Source organism: Rhynchophorus ferrugineus, unplaced genomic scaffold, assembly GCF_030347505.1.
Source record: "Rhynchophorus ferrugineus isolate W39M unplaced genomic scaffold, kcgeb_rfMv2 rfM5, whole genome shotgun sequence".
NCBI classification, from domain to species: domain Eukaryota; kingdom Metazoa; phylum Arthropoda; class Insecta; order Coleoptera; family Curculionidae; genus Rhynchophorus; species Rhynchophorus ferrugineus.
The window spans coordinates 17,110,674-17,127,078 of NW_027472584.1; the positions used below are offsets into that span (position 1 = coordinate 17,110,674).

A 16,405-nucleotide genomic window follows, 5' to 3' on the forward strand; every position below is an offset into this window, starting at 1 on the left:
GAATATACCCCATACCATACTGTTATTACTATCAATTACTATTGAATAGTTTACGTACATATAATAAGGGCCCAGTTGACCAAAAAGCTTCAATGATGATGAGTTAAATTATTCAATCCTTCAATAATAACATATACAAAGTTATTAAATGCATTTATCAGCTTTAAGGTGTCGATAGGCGATTATGGATAGGTCGACAATTTGGACAAGTTCAAGAACAATAGTGTTTGGCACCATTAAAGATAATTTATGGATAAGTTTCAATGTTTCCAAGTTAGAAATGGTTGGATAACAATATCAATGATAAGATTCGAGCTCCTAAGATTAAACTAAATTAAAACATTAATAGTAATTCCTTTTACGGAATAAAGATATTTAAATTATCACTTATTACAATGAACAACTCACAGAATATTAGAATATTGCAGCAAACCAAGCCAAATAAGCTAACGCTAGGCTCAGTTAAAGTTTTATTAGTTAGTTGTATGTATCCCACCCGTACTCGTTTTTTTTTTGTTAATTCATTTAAATAGCAATCAGCAGCAGTAATAAATTAATTTATATTTAAAAGTACACCAACCATATCCATTTAAGGATGCTATAAAAGCATTAAATCTATCAACCGCTATTATCTATTAATTTTAAATAAAGTCAAAATTAACGTCAAACTGAAATTGAAATTGCCGGCCCGATTAAAAACAATGTAAATCGAAAAATTGAATTGAAAATATATTTGTTCGAATTTCTACTGATAATACTTTAAACTAATACCATTTATTTCGTCCCTAATATGACATAATTAAAACTAATTAGATTTTCATTGATATTACTCGAATTGTTATTAAGAGTGACGTTTTGATACAGATTGCCCATACAGACCAAATCTCGATATTCGAAATGGAAGTTTTAATAAACACCGTTTAAAATATTCAGTATATTTGAAAAATATTTTAATTTATACGTGTATCATTTATGAACAGTTGACGTAAAAGTATTTCTAAGTTATCAAATTGAAACAGCGAACTATAAAACTGACAGCATTTAAATTACATTTTCTTTTCAGTTACCTGATATTTCTATTTTGTTTTTAACCGAATTCAAAAAAGGAGGGGGTTCTATGTTCGACTATTTTTTTACGTATGTTCACCGATTTCCCCCTAAATTGTGGAACAGTTTTCAAAATTCCTTTTTTATTCCAAAGACTGCACTTCCGAAATAGTCCCATTGGAACCAAGTCAGGATCTGATGGTGGAATACGGAGAAATCGAGAGAAAGCCTCAAATTTCAAAGGCACGTACAATGTTTACATTTTTGCACGTACATATAAACGTACATATTTTTTATCCAAAACAACGAGACAATTGTGTATAATGTTATTGCTGAACTGATGTGATGGAAGACACAACTCCTCAACAGTTAAGAGATAGAGGATATTTCTTTAAATATTATGGGGACGTGCAGACAACTAATTGTATACTTTTAAGTTATTTAGGTAAGCTGATGATGGAAGCAGGGACCGGACCGCTATACCCTTCAGGAGTTTTTGGTAAGGGCTTGCTTATCAAAGTCATTCAGTGCAAAAGTCGTTCAGTTTGCTTTTTAAGTACTAAGCCTATCATATTGGACGCCGTAGAAATATTGTTCATTATATTGAAAAAATGCTTATCTAAAAGATCTTCTTTTTTGACTCAGACAATATGATATCTGAAGTTCTACTCAAACGATTAACTTAGCGTTTAGAAGAACTTTTGTGCTGCTCAGAAAAACCCTCAAAATGTAAGGCTTTACACCAGAATAACAGATTTAAAGGTATTTTTATTTGTAATCTCCTTAATTGACTCAAAAATGTATTCAAGGTAATAATTGTTTGAATTGAATGAATAGTCACAAGTCAGGAATCAAGCGAATGGTATAGTTGCAGAATGATATTATGCATGTTAACGTAATGCAGAAACCAATAATTAACTCATAATTCCGACCCCTTGTGATGATTACTCTCCTTAACATGACATATACGCTCAAATAATATCCTTTGTTGATAATGTAACCTAGCAGAAGAAATGTATAAATTAGTTAGTTAGTTAGTGACAAGTAACAAAAGACAGTTAGTGTTAACACAAAATAATGAATATTTTAAGCTCTAGATCAGGGCGAAGAATAACCTTAACTATATCCAACATATTGTATTGTATATTGTAGGTGGTCCATAGGGCATCCACTATTATAAATCTTGTATACCGCTGGGCTACCGACCTCAACAAATACCAGAGTGCAACATATGCTGATGAAAAGACGATCATTTCGATTCGCGATTTTCGCGAGGATCGAATATCAGCCACAAGGAACCTCCACCTTCATCTCAACAAAATTAGGGGTAGAATTTGGATCGACACTTAATTTGGTAGAAACGTATTAATAAAGCTTAAAAAACTTGAGCTTAAATCAAAACAGATGCGTTGACATATACGGCGTAAATCGAAATTATCTTTAGATGACAAGTTATTGCTGTGTAAATCCTTAACTCTGTTTGGACATATGATATCAAACTTTGTGGTACTACTAGCAAATCCAATATGACTATTCTTTAAAAGTTCCAAAATAAAGTGCTGGGAGCCATCATTAACGCCTAGTATTAGTGCTAGTGTAAAATACGCTGAAAAAGCCTCACTACACCCAAACACACATGCTAAACACTTATACTACCAACTGACTGAATCAATAGATACATTAACTAATCTTTAAAGTAAAAGAGAATAGTCTTTAGAAAAACATAGGTTAGTTATCAAATTAAGTTAACTTACCGAAAGGATCTTCTACGTGTTATTGTATAATTAAAATCACATAAGATACGTACTGCCCATTGGACAGATTGTCTAGGTAAATAAAATTAGACGTTAAAATGATATATGATAAAATGATTTATTAGATATTTGGATCATTTTATGGTTTGAAATAGTGATAGATAATAACTTCACGTAATTTGTAATTCGGATGTTAATGACACGTTAATGACATATGATAATTATAATATCAGTTAATTTCATTACTAAACATTTTACAAACATTCATAAAACGGATTAGCCGTAATTTAAATTCGAAATTAGAAAAAGTGTGTAATATATCACGTGGAGCTACAGAAAAAAAATCGTCCTACACTTTTTTGTTTGGTTTGGAACGTTCTGTTATAGCTTTAGATTGAAACAGTTCAGTTTAAAAACGATTCATGCGAATAATCGATGCTGGTAGAACAAGAAAATAAATTTATCGGAAAATTTCGGTTAAATTACCTTGGTTACGACGAATATTGCCATAATGATTTTCTTATTTCTCATGTTTCTTATTATGTTGTCTAGGAAATCGTATTTTTTTAGGTATCAAGTATTCTGATTAATTTTTTGATATCAACCTATACATAATATTATTAAAAATTATTGTATTAAAGAGAATTGCTGAATTCACTTAATTTGTATGTTGTATATGGTCTTAATAATACTGGGGTTTTTAATACGATTTCTTACAGGTTACTAGAACTGCGTGAGTACGTTTTGCATTATCTAAATAATCGTAATACCCAATGTCAATCAGTTAAAACTATTGGTTTGTCATATTGAAGGAAATTATACAGTTAGCGCACCAGAAATCTTGTTAAACCTATTCGTATCACAAACACCATGTAAATATAGAAGAAATGCTATAACTCACTGACACATATAACAGTAACAAAAATTTCGTTTCTTTTGAAGTAATCGAAAAATCGTCCCAATTTGTATTTTTCAAAATAAGTGAAGATTGTTAGAAAGAAAATTGTTAGTCTGGAAAGTGTACATAAAAAAGTTAGAGACATGCGGCTTTTTGAGGGATGTAAGTCATCCCTTCATACACTCTTACGGGAGATAGGATTTAAATGGTGTAAAGATAACCCTCGAAGAGGTCTAATGTAACTTCCTGCCATTGCCTTGAAAATAATCAAATTTTTAGAAGCATACAATAAATTCGAAGAAGATATGTTATTTGACTTTGTGAATGTTGACGAGACTTGAATATTTAACATGGTTCATTGGGTCACTCTTGGCAAGACCCTAACTATAAAAATGTATAGACAAACAAAAGTTGATGCGAAAAGGTAACATTTAGAATAACATTTGATTAGTTTTTGTTGGTCATAATATAGTTTAATAATTAACTGCAGATATATCGTTCATTTCAGATATTCATGCAGGGAGAAGAATGGTTTTATTCCTAGAGGAGAATTAGTGTTTTTCTCTAAGTCTAAGGGCGACTACCATGGAGATATGAACCACGACATGTTTTTGCTGTGGTTTAAAAATCAATTATTAAAAAACCTGGAGGAATTATCAGTTATTGCAATGGACAATGCCCCATATCATAGCACACTGACGAAAATCCCAACAATAACATCAACAATAATGAAGATTTTGGAATGAATGGCTTTCAAAACATGGATTAAGTTTTGAAAAGACTATGCTAAAAACTAATTTCAAATTTTTACTCAATAAATATAAATGAAATATTTAACTGCGTTTTTGCACTTTAGCTTTTTTAGGAATAAGCCCGACAAAAGATAGACAGTAGATCATATGGCTGAAGAATATGGTCACAAAGTATTATGACCTCCTCCCTATCACTGTATATACTATCCAATTGAGTTAATATGGGGGGTAGCAAAGAATTATTACAATAGGCATGCTGATCGAAAAGGATATTCAATCAAGAACTATTTGGATCTGTGGAAAGAAGCAATGTCCACCAAAACACCTTCAGTTTGGATCTCGATCAGACACACAGAAGAAGAAATTGATAAGTGGTGGAATCGTTAACAAGTTCTAGACAAATTGGAAATTAACAACTTAGCGATTGACTTAAACAGTTTAGAAAGTGACAGTGACTAAATAAAACTTTCGGGATATATGATAATGGTGGGATGCTAAGAATTCCTAAAACAGGGTGATGAAAATGAAAACAAGTAATGTATGTACTATGTACATAATTAATAGAGTATAACTATAGAAAATGGTATTGTAGGGTGTGAAAGTTTTGTGTTTATAGATATGTTTCTAATTGTTCAGAATATACGTGAGCATTTGGTTAAAATGTGTTAGGAGAGAAAGAATACTAAATGTTTTACAGATATGGTAAGTGCCCTTAGGGACAATTCAGGGACTAATTTTATCAATAATGGTGTATACACGTAGCAGCATATAATATTATATATATATATATATATATAATATCTTCATTGTAATAACCCTATCTGATTGGAGCAAACCAACGAAAGTCTAATACCATATGTCAATAATGCAAATACTTGGCTGAATTAAACGAAACGAGGTTCTTATTCTCGTCATCAAGTATTAGCTTGGTAAACGCAGTGGTCAAGATGATTGAATGGTTCTTATTCTGCTGCAATAGTCCGAGATTCCAAAACTGTGGAGACATTTATGAAAATTCATGTTTGTGATTGTTTATAATTGTAATTGTCAACAAAGAAATAATGTAATATCCGATAAGGTGAAATTATCATAGATACGACAATAACCAGACCAGATAAGGTCGGATATACTCTACACTGGTTAGGAGATTACCTTAACTAAGTTGCTAAAAACAATCTCTATAATATGACAAGCTTCTTTTGATGGTTTACATTCAAACCTTTAAAAAATATGTTGCTAGTTCAAACGCATAATATATCTGTCTATATTAATGCTATCAATTTGATCATAACGTATCGTATATACATATCATGAAAAAACGGCCGTAGTTATGTCAAAGATATATCGTTATGGTTGTTAAAATTGACATATTTATTTATTTCAAAATGTTTATTATTATGACGCTTACTGAGATTTTGCAAAATCCCCCAGTAAACACAGCTTGATGTCGGATTTATATCAGGTGATTGTATAGTGACACCCTCCTGCTTACAAATGTTATTTTCTGTCGTCGATAAAGTGCAGAAAACATGTAATAAACTGTTATGAACATAAACTGGTTCAGAACTTGTGACAAGATGGTATTGATTCTAAAAATATATTTTTACCTAAATTAGTTTTTATAATAACTGTGATATACCAAATGGTAATGATTTCTGTTTGTTTCTCAATGATTTTTTTCTGATTTTCGGACATCCTTAGAAAATATGCTCGGTTAGACATGTAATATAGTACAAATATAGAAACAATTATATACGCTTCAATTGAAGCAATTTAACGTACTTTAGCTCACTTTATCACATTGTTACTTGTAGAACTATCGTTTTTATAATATACTATTTATATTTACTATAATTTAAATTATTAATTAAATTATTACTACACAATAATTAATAGGATTAATTCACAAACAGTATGTAATTACCAAATTGACAAAACTCAAAGTAAAGTAGACGGTAACACGTTATACATTTTATAAAAGTTCATGAGATTTTGCTCATTTCAATCTTCTAATTTTTTATGCGTTACCCAGTAGTTGTATCCTTCCACGTTAGTGTTATTTACTGCAATATCTTCCATGCTTCACAGCGATATACAGGATAACTCTGTGAGTCCATTTGATTTTGAGGATATCATGCAGTGCTTCGTTGGTTATGCAGCGATAAACATGGATAATTAATCTAAGAGCTTTGTGTTGGCTGAACTGAATTACTAATTACGGCACTACCGTGCAAAACTCCAGTCGAAATAGATTTTTATATTGGTAATGCCCCTTCATGCGACACTTTGAATTTTATTTCAAAAGGATATGACTCCAACAATTGACAATCATCCCCAAATGGTATATATACCCCGTAAACGCCCAGGAATATTGTAGGACAGTATTTAGTTTATTCAAAAACCTTTTCTCAAACGATTGATTGAATTTGATCGATTGAGCGTTGGTTGTTTCAGTAGAATTAGCAGATTTTAACAATGGTTACTCAAAAAAAAAAAATACGGCAGGTAACAGGGAGATAGGCCTATAAAACCGCTCTGCTAGATAGTCATATTATTTAAGCATGATTATTTGTTCAATAAACAAGCAATATCTGATGTATTTGAATATGATGATTGCTTTTAAAGGAATTTATTTCAATCATTTAGGAGAAATACCATAATTTCTAAGGGTATTTATATAAAGATGACGCTGTTATCCGACAAAGTTGCGATATAACACCACCCTCTTATAGAACCAACCACAGATGTACGTGGTGGTTGTCTCCCCGTATGGACTACTTATAGTTCTTGTAAAATTATTTTTGAGTATCGCTTCTGCCTTCACCCGCCAGTTTGCATTTGTTGTTCTTTTAAATAACACTCCTTCTACTTCCTATTAATTATATTCCGGTTAAATGAATGAATTCAAAAGAGGATAGCCTTACGATGTCCCCGGAATACTACCGACAGCGTCAAGTAAGAAATATGGAGACAAAATCTACTATTTTACTAAAAAATTATTGTGTTTTATTAAAAAAACAGATGACTAGTTGAAAAGCGATGCAAAGCTATTTGAATGGTTTGGACAAACCAAACTAGGGATGCCGAAAAATTATCGATATATCGAATTTTTTCCCAAATATTGCCCGATATTTTTTTCACCGATATATCGATATTTTGGTCAGCTGACATTTTTTTCAAAAAAAAATTAAAGACATTTATTAAAATCTTTTAATTATTTTTAATCAACTTTTAAAATTGGTACATAATTTTAAAAGGTTTAGTACATTTTGGTACTTGATTTTAAAGATTCATTATAAATATCAATACTCTACTATTTCTACTATTTAAATAAAAAGTTAAAATTATCATTACAATCTAAATATTATTTTATTATTTGGTTTACAATGAATATGATGTGATCAAGCAGATAATACGAAAGCACGACTTATGACTATATAAGTAGGTTCACTTAAGTTGGTATAAGTGTCACTTATATAAAATATATACACATAACTTATTTATTGTTTAACACAGAATTATAATCAGAAAAAATATAAATCAATCAATTTACCACTGCCAATTAAATAATGATTAAACATCTACTGTTAATATGCCTGTACTAAGTCATATAAAAATTAGAAATTATTATCAAAACCTAATTCTTATTTTTATTACTTGATATACAAAACAATCTATTTAACTTAAATAATAACATTATTATTATCTGTACTAACAACACACAAAACCTATTAATTTACCATTTCCGAAATCTCGGAATAAATTTGAATGTAAATTTGTTTTGACTAGTATAACTAGAAATAGAACGTTTCTATCAAAAAAGTTACACTGAAAGAAAAATCCATAGTATTTTTCAGAGATGGTACGTAATTTTTTTGAATTAAAAGGAACTTTCAATTGATATGGAACAATATTGCAAATATGAACATATATTTTAATAAATTTAATTTAATAATATAATTTAATGTATTTGAAATAAATATAATTTTAAACTATAAAAAAATTATGATTTATTTTATTTTTATTTAATTTAAAAAAAGATATATTAATATAGTTGTAGTATCTTCTTTAAATTATTTGTAAATTCCCAGTTCTCTATGTACAGTTATACTGTATTTTCTGTTTCTTCATTTCTAACTAGTAGTGAAGTAGAAGAGTTGAATAGAACTGTGAATTAATAGTGAGGCATTACGCTTTATGGTTATTATATTGGAGATTCATATTATTTACAGTTATTGTTTTATTTTATTAGATGTTAAAAAAACAAATTTATTTTGCTTTTGATGATATGCTTTTTACACCTTTTTTAATACAAATTAGTTTTTAGAATATGTGATATGTGACTACAATTTTAATTTCAGCCGACTTGGAGGTGCAGTGATAAAGGCGATGGGACGGTCCTCCTACTGTTGCGATAGCCGATGTTTATGATTTATTGTTTAAAATTTGTGAATGTTCTAGGCAAGAGTGTAAAATCCGACAAGGAAAATGATCCCAGTCACGCCAGTAACCAGGCTGGGTAACACCGGATGTCTTCTGGGATGATTTCTAAAATTGGTCACTCGCCAGTCAGTAGGCTTAATGCTGAGGACCGTGGTTCCAGCCCACGTTAAAAGTTAGGCCCAGTCCAGATAAACCGATAGTTGATAAAAGGAGACTTTAAAATATATATATAAAAAAAATAAAATTTTAATTTAAATATTAAAATAAAAATTTCAAATTAAGTTTGATTTATTTTAAATTTTAAAAGAATTTTTAAATCATTTGACAATTCCTGCAGTTCCAAGTCTGGACGTACTTATATATTCTTAAAAATGAAAAGGAACATAAAGATTAAACTATAAAGTTAACTCCCTAAACACTTAACGGTCCCTTAATATTAATATCAGGTCCTTCAGTCGAGTTCAATCTTATCCAAACTAAATAGTATAAGTAATTGAACCTTAATAAAGGTCATTTATTATTGTTTTCGTACGTTTAATTAATAAACTACCTTTTATTACTGACTATATCTGTACTAAATTTTAGACTATTTAATTTATGCCAACATATGTTGAGTCAAATATTTTCTATAGCAGATGATAAAGAAACCTCTTTTGGCGCCCACGCTATTCCGGCCATCGAAATAGCCGGACTTAATGCCTTGTTAGTTTTTTTTTAATGCTGCCGGTGCTTATACAAAGGGTTCGTTTATTAGTGGTCTTTTTTAACAAGGTATATATTTTTTCTTGGACTGCATCCAAATGTGACAAAATGCCATGCTTAAAATAGATTAAAATAAGATTTAAGTGTATTATATTTCGTCGATTACTATTTTGATGGTAATAGTAAATCTATTAATGCGGTTATTATTTGAAAAATCAGTCATCGTGGTTTTGGTATACAAATAAATAAATTTTATAGGCTTAAAATGATATCGGTATTTTAAGGAAGTCAAAATACATAAATAAATGTGAACTGGGATGGAACTGACCTTGACAATTACATTATACGTAGGATCTGGTTACCGTAAATCAAATGATCTTAAATTCTTAGTAAAGAAATCTGTTGGTGTAACCGTTACAATTCGTTTAGTCTGTTTCATATTTTAAATAAAATATATTATCTAACCTACTAAAATGTTTAATTATTTTTTGACATTATTATTTTTAACTGACTCCAAAAAGGGAGGAGGTCTATGTTCCACTGTATATTTTTTTTAATGTATGCCGACAATTTCTCCGTCAATTGTGGACCGATTTTCTAAGTTATTTTTTTATTCGAAAGAGTGCACTTCCGAGGTGATCCCATTGGAACCAAGTCAGGATCTGAAGAGAGGAAAGGGAGGAAATCGAAGGAAACACTCAAATTTTAAAGGGACGTACAAAGTTTCCATGTATTTTTTATCTAAAATAATGAGATAATTGTGTATAAAGTTATTTCTGAGCTGATATGACGGAAAATCGGAAGTCGTTCACTGCAAAAGTCATTCAATTTGCTGTTTAAGCGCTGACTATAGCATATCATATTTCCTAGAAATATTACCGATGACTGCTTCTATGGTGTAATTATTAAAGTGTTTAGCACCAAATCGAGGATCGCGAGTTCGATTCCTGGCGCGGAGAATAATATTTTGTTGCTCTAGTTTAGTTAGAAGATTTATCAAATCACCTAGATTAGGTAGCGGAGCCCAGGGCCTGAAGCGCTCCTTATTTTCAATAATTGTTTCTTTACCCCTATTTTTCCTCATACGGACTGTACCTTTACTTAGCCTACCCATTGTAATATTAAATAAAATAACTGCGAAATTTATTGAGTAGATATCTAACACTAAAACGAGAAAAATAAAACATTTTTAACAAAAAAATTGAACCGACTTCAAAAAATAAATAAGGAACTCATTAAAAATTAAACTGGGAATTTTATCACAAAGAAACCTTTTAAAATAAAATATGTACATAAAAATCGTTGTAATAACTAAATCAAAATATACAAAAACCTTATTTAACTTATCTACTACACGTATTTTATATTCTACTATATACACACCTATTATCTATTTACAATATTATTTTAACTACTACCAACTGACCAGTTCTAAGTCGGTGCCGAGCCTAAACAATACAATAATAATAATATAATTTTGTGACATAAACAAAATGTTAAATTACCAACAAAAGAAGTTTAAATTATTAACTGTTCGGTTCGTTTCTTAAAATTAAATTACAAAGAAAACAAATCCAATTTGTTGCTTGATACCGACTTGAAAGTGATCAGTTGGTAGTAGTTAAAATTTATAATAATAGTTAAAATTAGATAAAGTTTTTATTAATATTGTGTTTCTGTGTTTTTAAGCTTCAATACTTAATATTACAGAGAAGTAATCACATTATTACATATTAATAGTAATGTAAAGAATTGTAATTAACACATTCAATTTTTTAAATGTATGTAATTATAAAATTATGATTTTTATGAAATTGATCTTGACAATTCCGTTACATATAATGCATCCATGGATGAATCCGCTAAAACTAATAAAATAACTAAAATGTTCTATATATCTAGTAGAATAACCAAAAAATTATTATAATGTAATAAATGTTATAATATGAGGCGAGTTATTACAAAATATTTATTAAAATACTAAATCACACACAATAGATTATTTCACCACAAAACATATGACCATTAATACGAACGTTTGTCTATTTAATTAATTAATATTAGCATTAGAGACTTTAGAAATCAATTTTCTCCAACCAAACCAAAAAATTCAGATATTTTCTTTATAACATAATTTATATTCACACGAAAAAATATAATTGTTATTAGTTTATGTTATCGGGCCTCTACAAAATATAAATAAACTAAGTATACAAACCAAAAACCACATTACTTTTACAAAGTGGGGCATATGTGAAAATAAAATCCAGTTTAGCTAATTAAATACTTATCTTAGCCGTTAATATTAGAGTAAGATTGCCTCAGCATATTTATTAAGTACATCTTCATAAAATTGTCAGTTTATAGCTGATATACTTATAGGTTAATGCATACTAAATAAATGACGATTATCATGGAAAAACTGTACAGAATTACAGTTATAATATAAAAAAGCTAATATAAAGTAATATTAACATAAAAACCACATGGTATATTAACTATATATAAATACATATTTCGTTTTATTGTTTTATTTCCGAATTTGAATTAAATCAGTTATTATTTGAGTCATTACCGAAAGTAAACAATCGTATTTGTATTAAACATTTCTTGTAAGAAACCTATTATATCAACTGCTCATTATACAGAAATATACGTAAATAATTGTTTAACTGTTCAGCATTAGTTTCAAAAGCCAATAAAGCCGTCATAATTTCTGCCTATATTTTTTATTACAACCATTAAAACTACAATAGCTTATTTATTTTCGAGTTTTCGAAAGCTACCATTCCGAACTTACAGACCTTTACAAGGTTAATTTCAAAACAGCAAAACAGATGACCAAAAAATAATGTATTATTAAGTTAATTTAATAAATAATTTACTAAATAATTTATTATCATATCAATGAGGAAAATAGTAGTTTAAATAAATTAAATTCATGCCAAATACAGTTATTCTAAAAAATATATTGTTATGCCATTTTTAATAACAATGTGTATTATTGGCTATTAAAAGTTCTTAATATAACAACATTTCCAGTAACTACGTTTGGATTTAGACATATACTTATATTTCACCTATGTTCACCAAGTTATATCAGGGAAAAACGGTTAATGTTCCTGCTGAAAACTTATTATATTTAAATAGGTCAAACAGCACACTAATTCACTAGCCTGTTAATATATTTGATCAAGTGTAAGCAAACCCAGTATTTGTTCTTATAATGTATGACCAACATATTCCATTGATATATTCTGCAATTTCAATTTACGGTCATTCAAGGTCGTATTTCGGCATAATAATATAACAGACAATTATAGTTCGTTTTATAGTCCCCAAATGACTATAACATTTCATTGTTTTGTAAACATTAAAAGAAATCAAACCATTTATAACACCATTTGTAATTATAACTGTTATAGAGAGTGTGGAGATATTTCTGTCTTTATTGATAATATGAACTATAAATAGCAAGCAAGCTCACTTCTTATATTTTCAACAAGTTGTACTAAAATTTAATACAAAGTTATTACAAAAACTTAGTGTAAAAAATAAGATGCATATTTCATTGTATGTAATACATTAGAATCTAAATCAAGTACATTATTGGACAACCTAAAAAACATATCTAGATTAAAAGTTATAAACTGGCGTTGATCAAATTAAGAATCAAGCAAAATGTACAGTATGAAGTTCAAAATATATCAAAACAACACAAAAATAATTATCAAAAAAAGTCGAGCAAAACACAACACATGTCCAATAAACATTTTCAAGACAAAACATATTTTCGCCAAAATAAAAAACAAAAACAAACTCATGCGTACTTAAAGTATTTTAATATATCAAACTCTCCAAATAACTCTTAACTTACAAGAAGACTATTTATGTGAATCGTGGCACTAACAGATTTATATTACGAAGAAACTTATACTTTTATTAGTCTAAATAATGATTGTATAAGACCAGATAAATCTGATTATTATTATATATGTAAATTGTATACCCACGAAAAATTTTTAAGGCTTTGTTTTAAAATGCAGCTTAGAACAATTCAATTTTTTATGAATATTAAATAGATTTGTTGTTATTGTTTGCATTGATTCCGTTAGAATCGATTATAACAAGTGTATTGTTAATAATCCCTCTGTTTAGCCTTCACAGAAAAGATATTAATTCGTTTTATGGCTTATGATAGCATATTTAAACTTCATTTTACTATCATTCAAAAATGTAATGTAATTACTATTTCATAAAACTAATTAAAATACAAAGCCGCCATTAATAGTCCTAATAAAATAATACTATATGAAAATGTTTTATGCGTAGGCCAATAAATATGAAAAAATAGATAATATGCAAATCTTTTTTATAATAATCACACCCAATGTTAATTACAAATTTTATAACCTATGGATGTATTAATTAGGATCTCTCAAGATAACGATAATATGTAATAATAAGAACAAAAAGAGCTTCTAACATGATTATTATGTGATTATGCAGAGTATGTATTAAAATTTTCAACATAAATGACACACAGTTGGTGGCCCTCATTGGCCTTCATAAATTACAAACCTGGTTTTATGAGACATAACTTAGTTAAAATACTAAAACAAGTTTAGATGCATAAATATTCTAAATAAATGCATATAACAATGTATTGTGATACAGAAAAAATGCTGATTGATGCATAATTTGAGCTAAGAACTATAAAATCGGTGACGTTTCATATTCTGTTACTCTTCTTATAAGTATTTTTTCAATTGTGTAATATGAGATCTTCTGGCTATGTCATATTACAAAATTAGCTTGTGTTAATTCAATGCTTCTGCAGTTTCGTCTTCGATAACCAACTTGAAACACATTAACAGAAATCTATAGCGTTTACCAACTTATATAAATCTTGTACAAATAATGGGATAAAATCAGTAATATATATTGTAACAGCCAATTCTGACTATTTTTATAATGATTTTAAATATTTCCGCGACACCTTTTATTGTAATAAGATAATGTTACAAAATCTCAAAATTACGTTTTATTGAAATACTTGGACCTTTTGAATGCAATAAAACATATACATAAATAAAAATTTAGAATGACCGTTAGGAAACTAAAAGGATTATTGTGATAGGTATGAGATATTGCCCTTAAAGGAGCGAAATCGTTTGAAATTCTTCATTATCACATGTTTTAATACAATACATATTTTCACATTCATATATTTATTTTCTATATCTTTCATTATTTGCCCATTTAAAATAACGGTTAATTAGCGCCAATATTCATTTGCAAAAATACATTACTGTATTTTAAGAAAATATACATTTTTGAGTACTACTATTATTTGAACCTGACATATAAATACTTTTTCGCAGGAATGTCACTAAATTCAGTCTGCAAAGTTTTCTTCGCCGAAACCATTTATTGGTCATCGATAAATATTGATTTTTTATTGATTTAACAACAAGAAAATATGATATATACAGGCTCAATAAAACAAGTAAATTGTTGCTAACTATTGCATGGAAATATTTTAATATTAGTAAATGCTTAATAAAATATTATTTAACCATCATAGCTATTGATTTATTGCTATATTCTCATGCCGATATATGCATATAAATTATCAATAAAAACATACAATATATTTTATAATATAGAAAATAGATGATATCATGGCACAACAAACATATATATTATGATAATTTTTATTAATGCAAATATTTATATATTAAAAAATATATATGTTACAATTATAATTGATGACTTATTTGTAGTGTATTCCCATGCCAAGACATGTTCAGATTATGGGATATTTACTCATTCTTTTATTGTCATAATAAATTCGATTTTATTGAGCTTAAAACAACTAGAACATGACATCGCTATTACTCACCCTTGGTAGCTGAACTTATACGATCCAAATTGTATAATGTAACAGGTACTGGGCCGACAATTAAAGATATATCAACATCTAAAGGACCCCTTATCTTTCTACCGATAAAAATTGCAGTAAATTTCGGTCTGATCGCCAGACGACACTTAACACCTTCACCATCATTCAATCTTTTAGCAACACGCACTTCTTGATTTTTCGAATAATGAAAAACATTCTTGAAATACCTTCTTACCGTCACACCGAATATAATTTGATTATCTCTGTAAACAATATCCGCATTTGACACTTTACCGGTGAAGACGAAATCCGACTTTGCCAGTTCTTTTTCGATCTGATCATCATTCTTTAATAATTGGTCGTCATATTTGCATCTGGGCATAAAATAGTTGTTTTTGTAATGCTGATTCGTATGGTATGAACCACTCGCGCCAATAGCAGCTGTTAAAAATATCAGCAGGATTTTAAAACGTTTCATATCGACTAAATCGACGTAGGTGTCTACAAGAGTCTATCGACGACAATGATGTGACCGCATCAAGCACCGTGGTTGGACTGTTAACGTTCTAGTGTAGAGCTGCTATCTCGGCCCCTTCTGTGGCAGTGCATATTTGATTTTTCTTAGCTCTCCAATCTTATTGGTCACTATAATAACTACCCACTCACACTGATTTGAGACCGCTGTTAAATAGAGTACACCTGATTATATCAGATTTAAATACGAGATTCTGTACCCCATTTTTTATTCTTTTCTGTTTTATCGTGTCGGTTTTGTCGAGGTTATTTTTTCGTTTTGCGAGGTTTGTTCCCCTTTTGCGACGTTTATCGAACTAAATGGCTACCATTGTATACGTAGACCCTTCCTGTTTAAATGGAAAAGACCAAATGTTCTAAGAATCATATC

The 16,405-nt window shown here is 29.0% G+C and overlaps 1 protein-coding gene across 3 annotated transcripts in view; it reads right to left on the minus strand.

Annotated features, from left to right (window-relative positions):
* Positions 1-16,074, minus strand: part of LOC143197307 (agrin) — a 507,226-nt gene extending 491,152 nt beyond the window's left edge. For all 3 annotated transcript variants that reach the window (XM_076405663.1, XM_076405662.1, XM_076405660.1), the window contains exon 1: positions 15,502-16,074. In XM_076405663.1, coding sequence (XP_076261778.1) covers positions 15,502-15,979 — 478 coding nt within the window. In that variant the 5' untranslated portion in view covers positions 15,980-16,074. The remainder of the gene's footprint in view (positions 1-15,501) is intronic.
* Between the last annotated feature and the right edge of the window lie 331 nt (positions 16,075-16,405).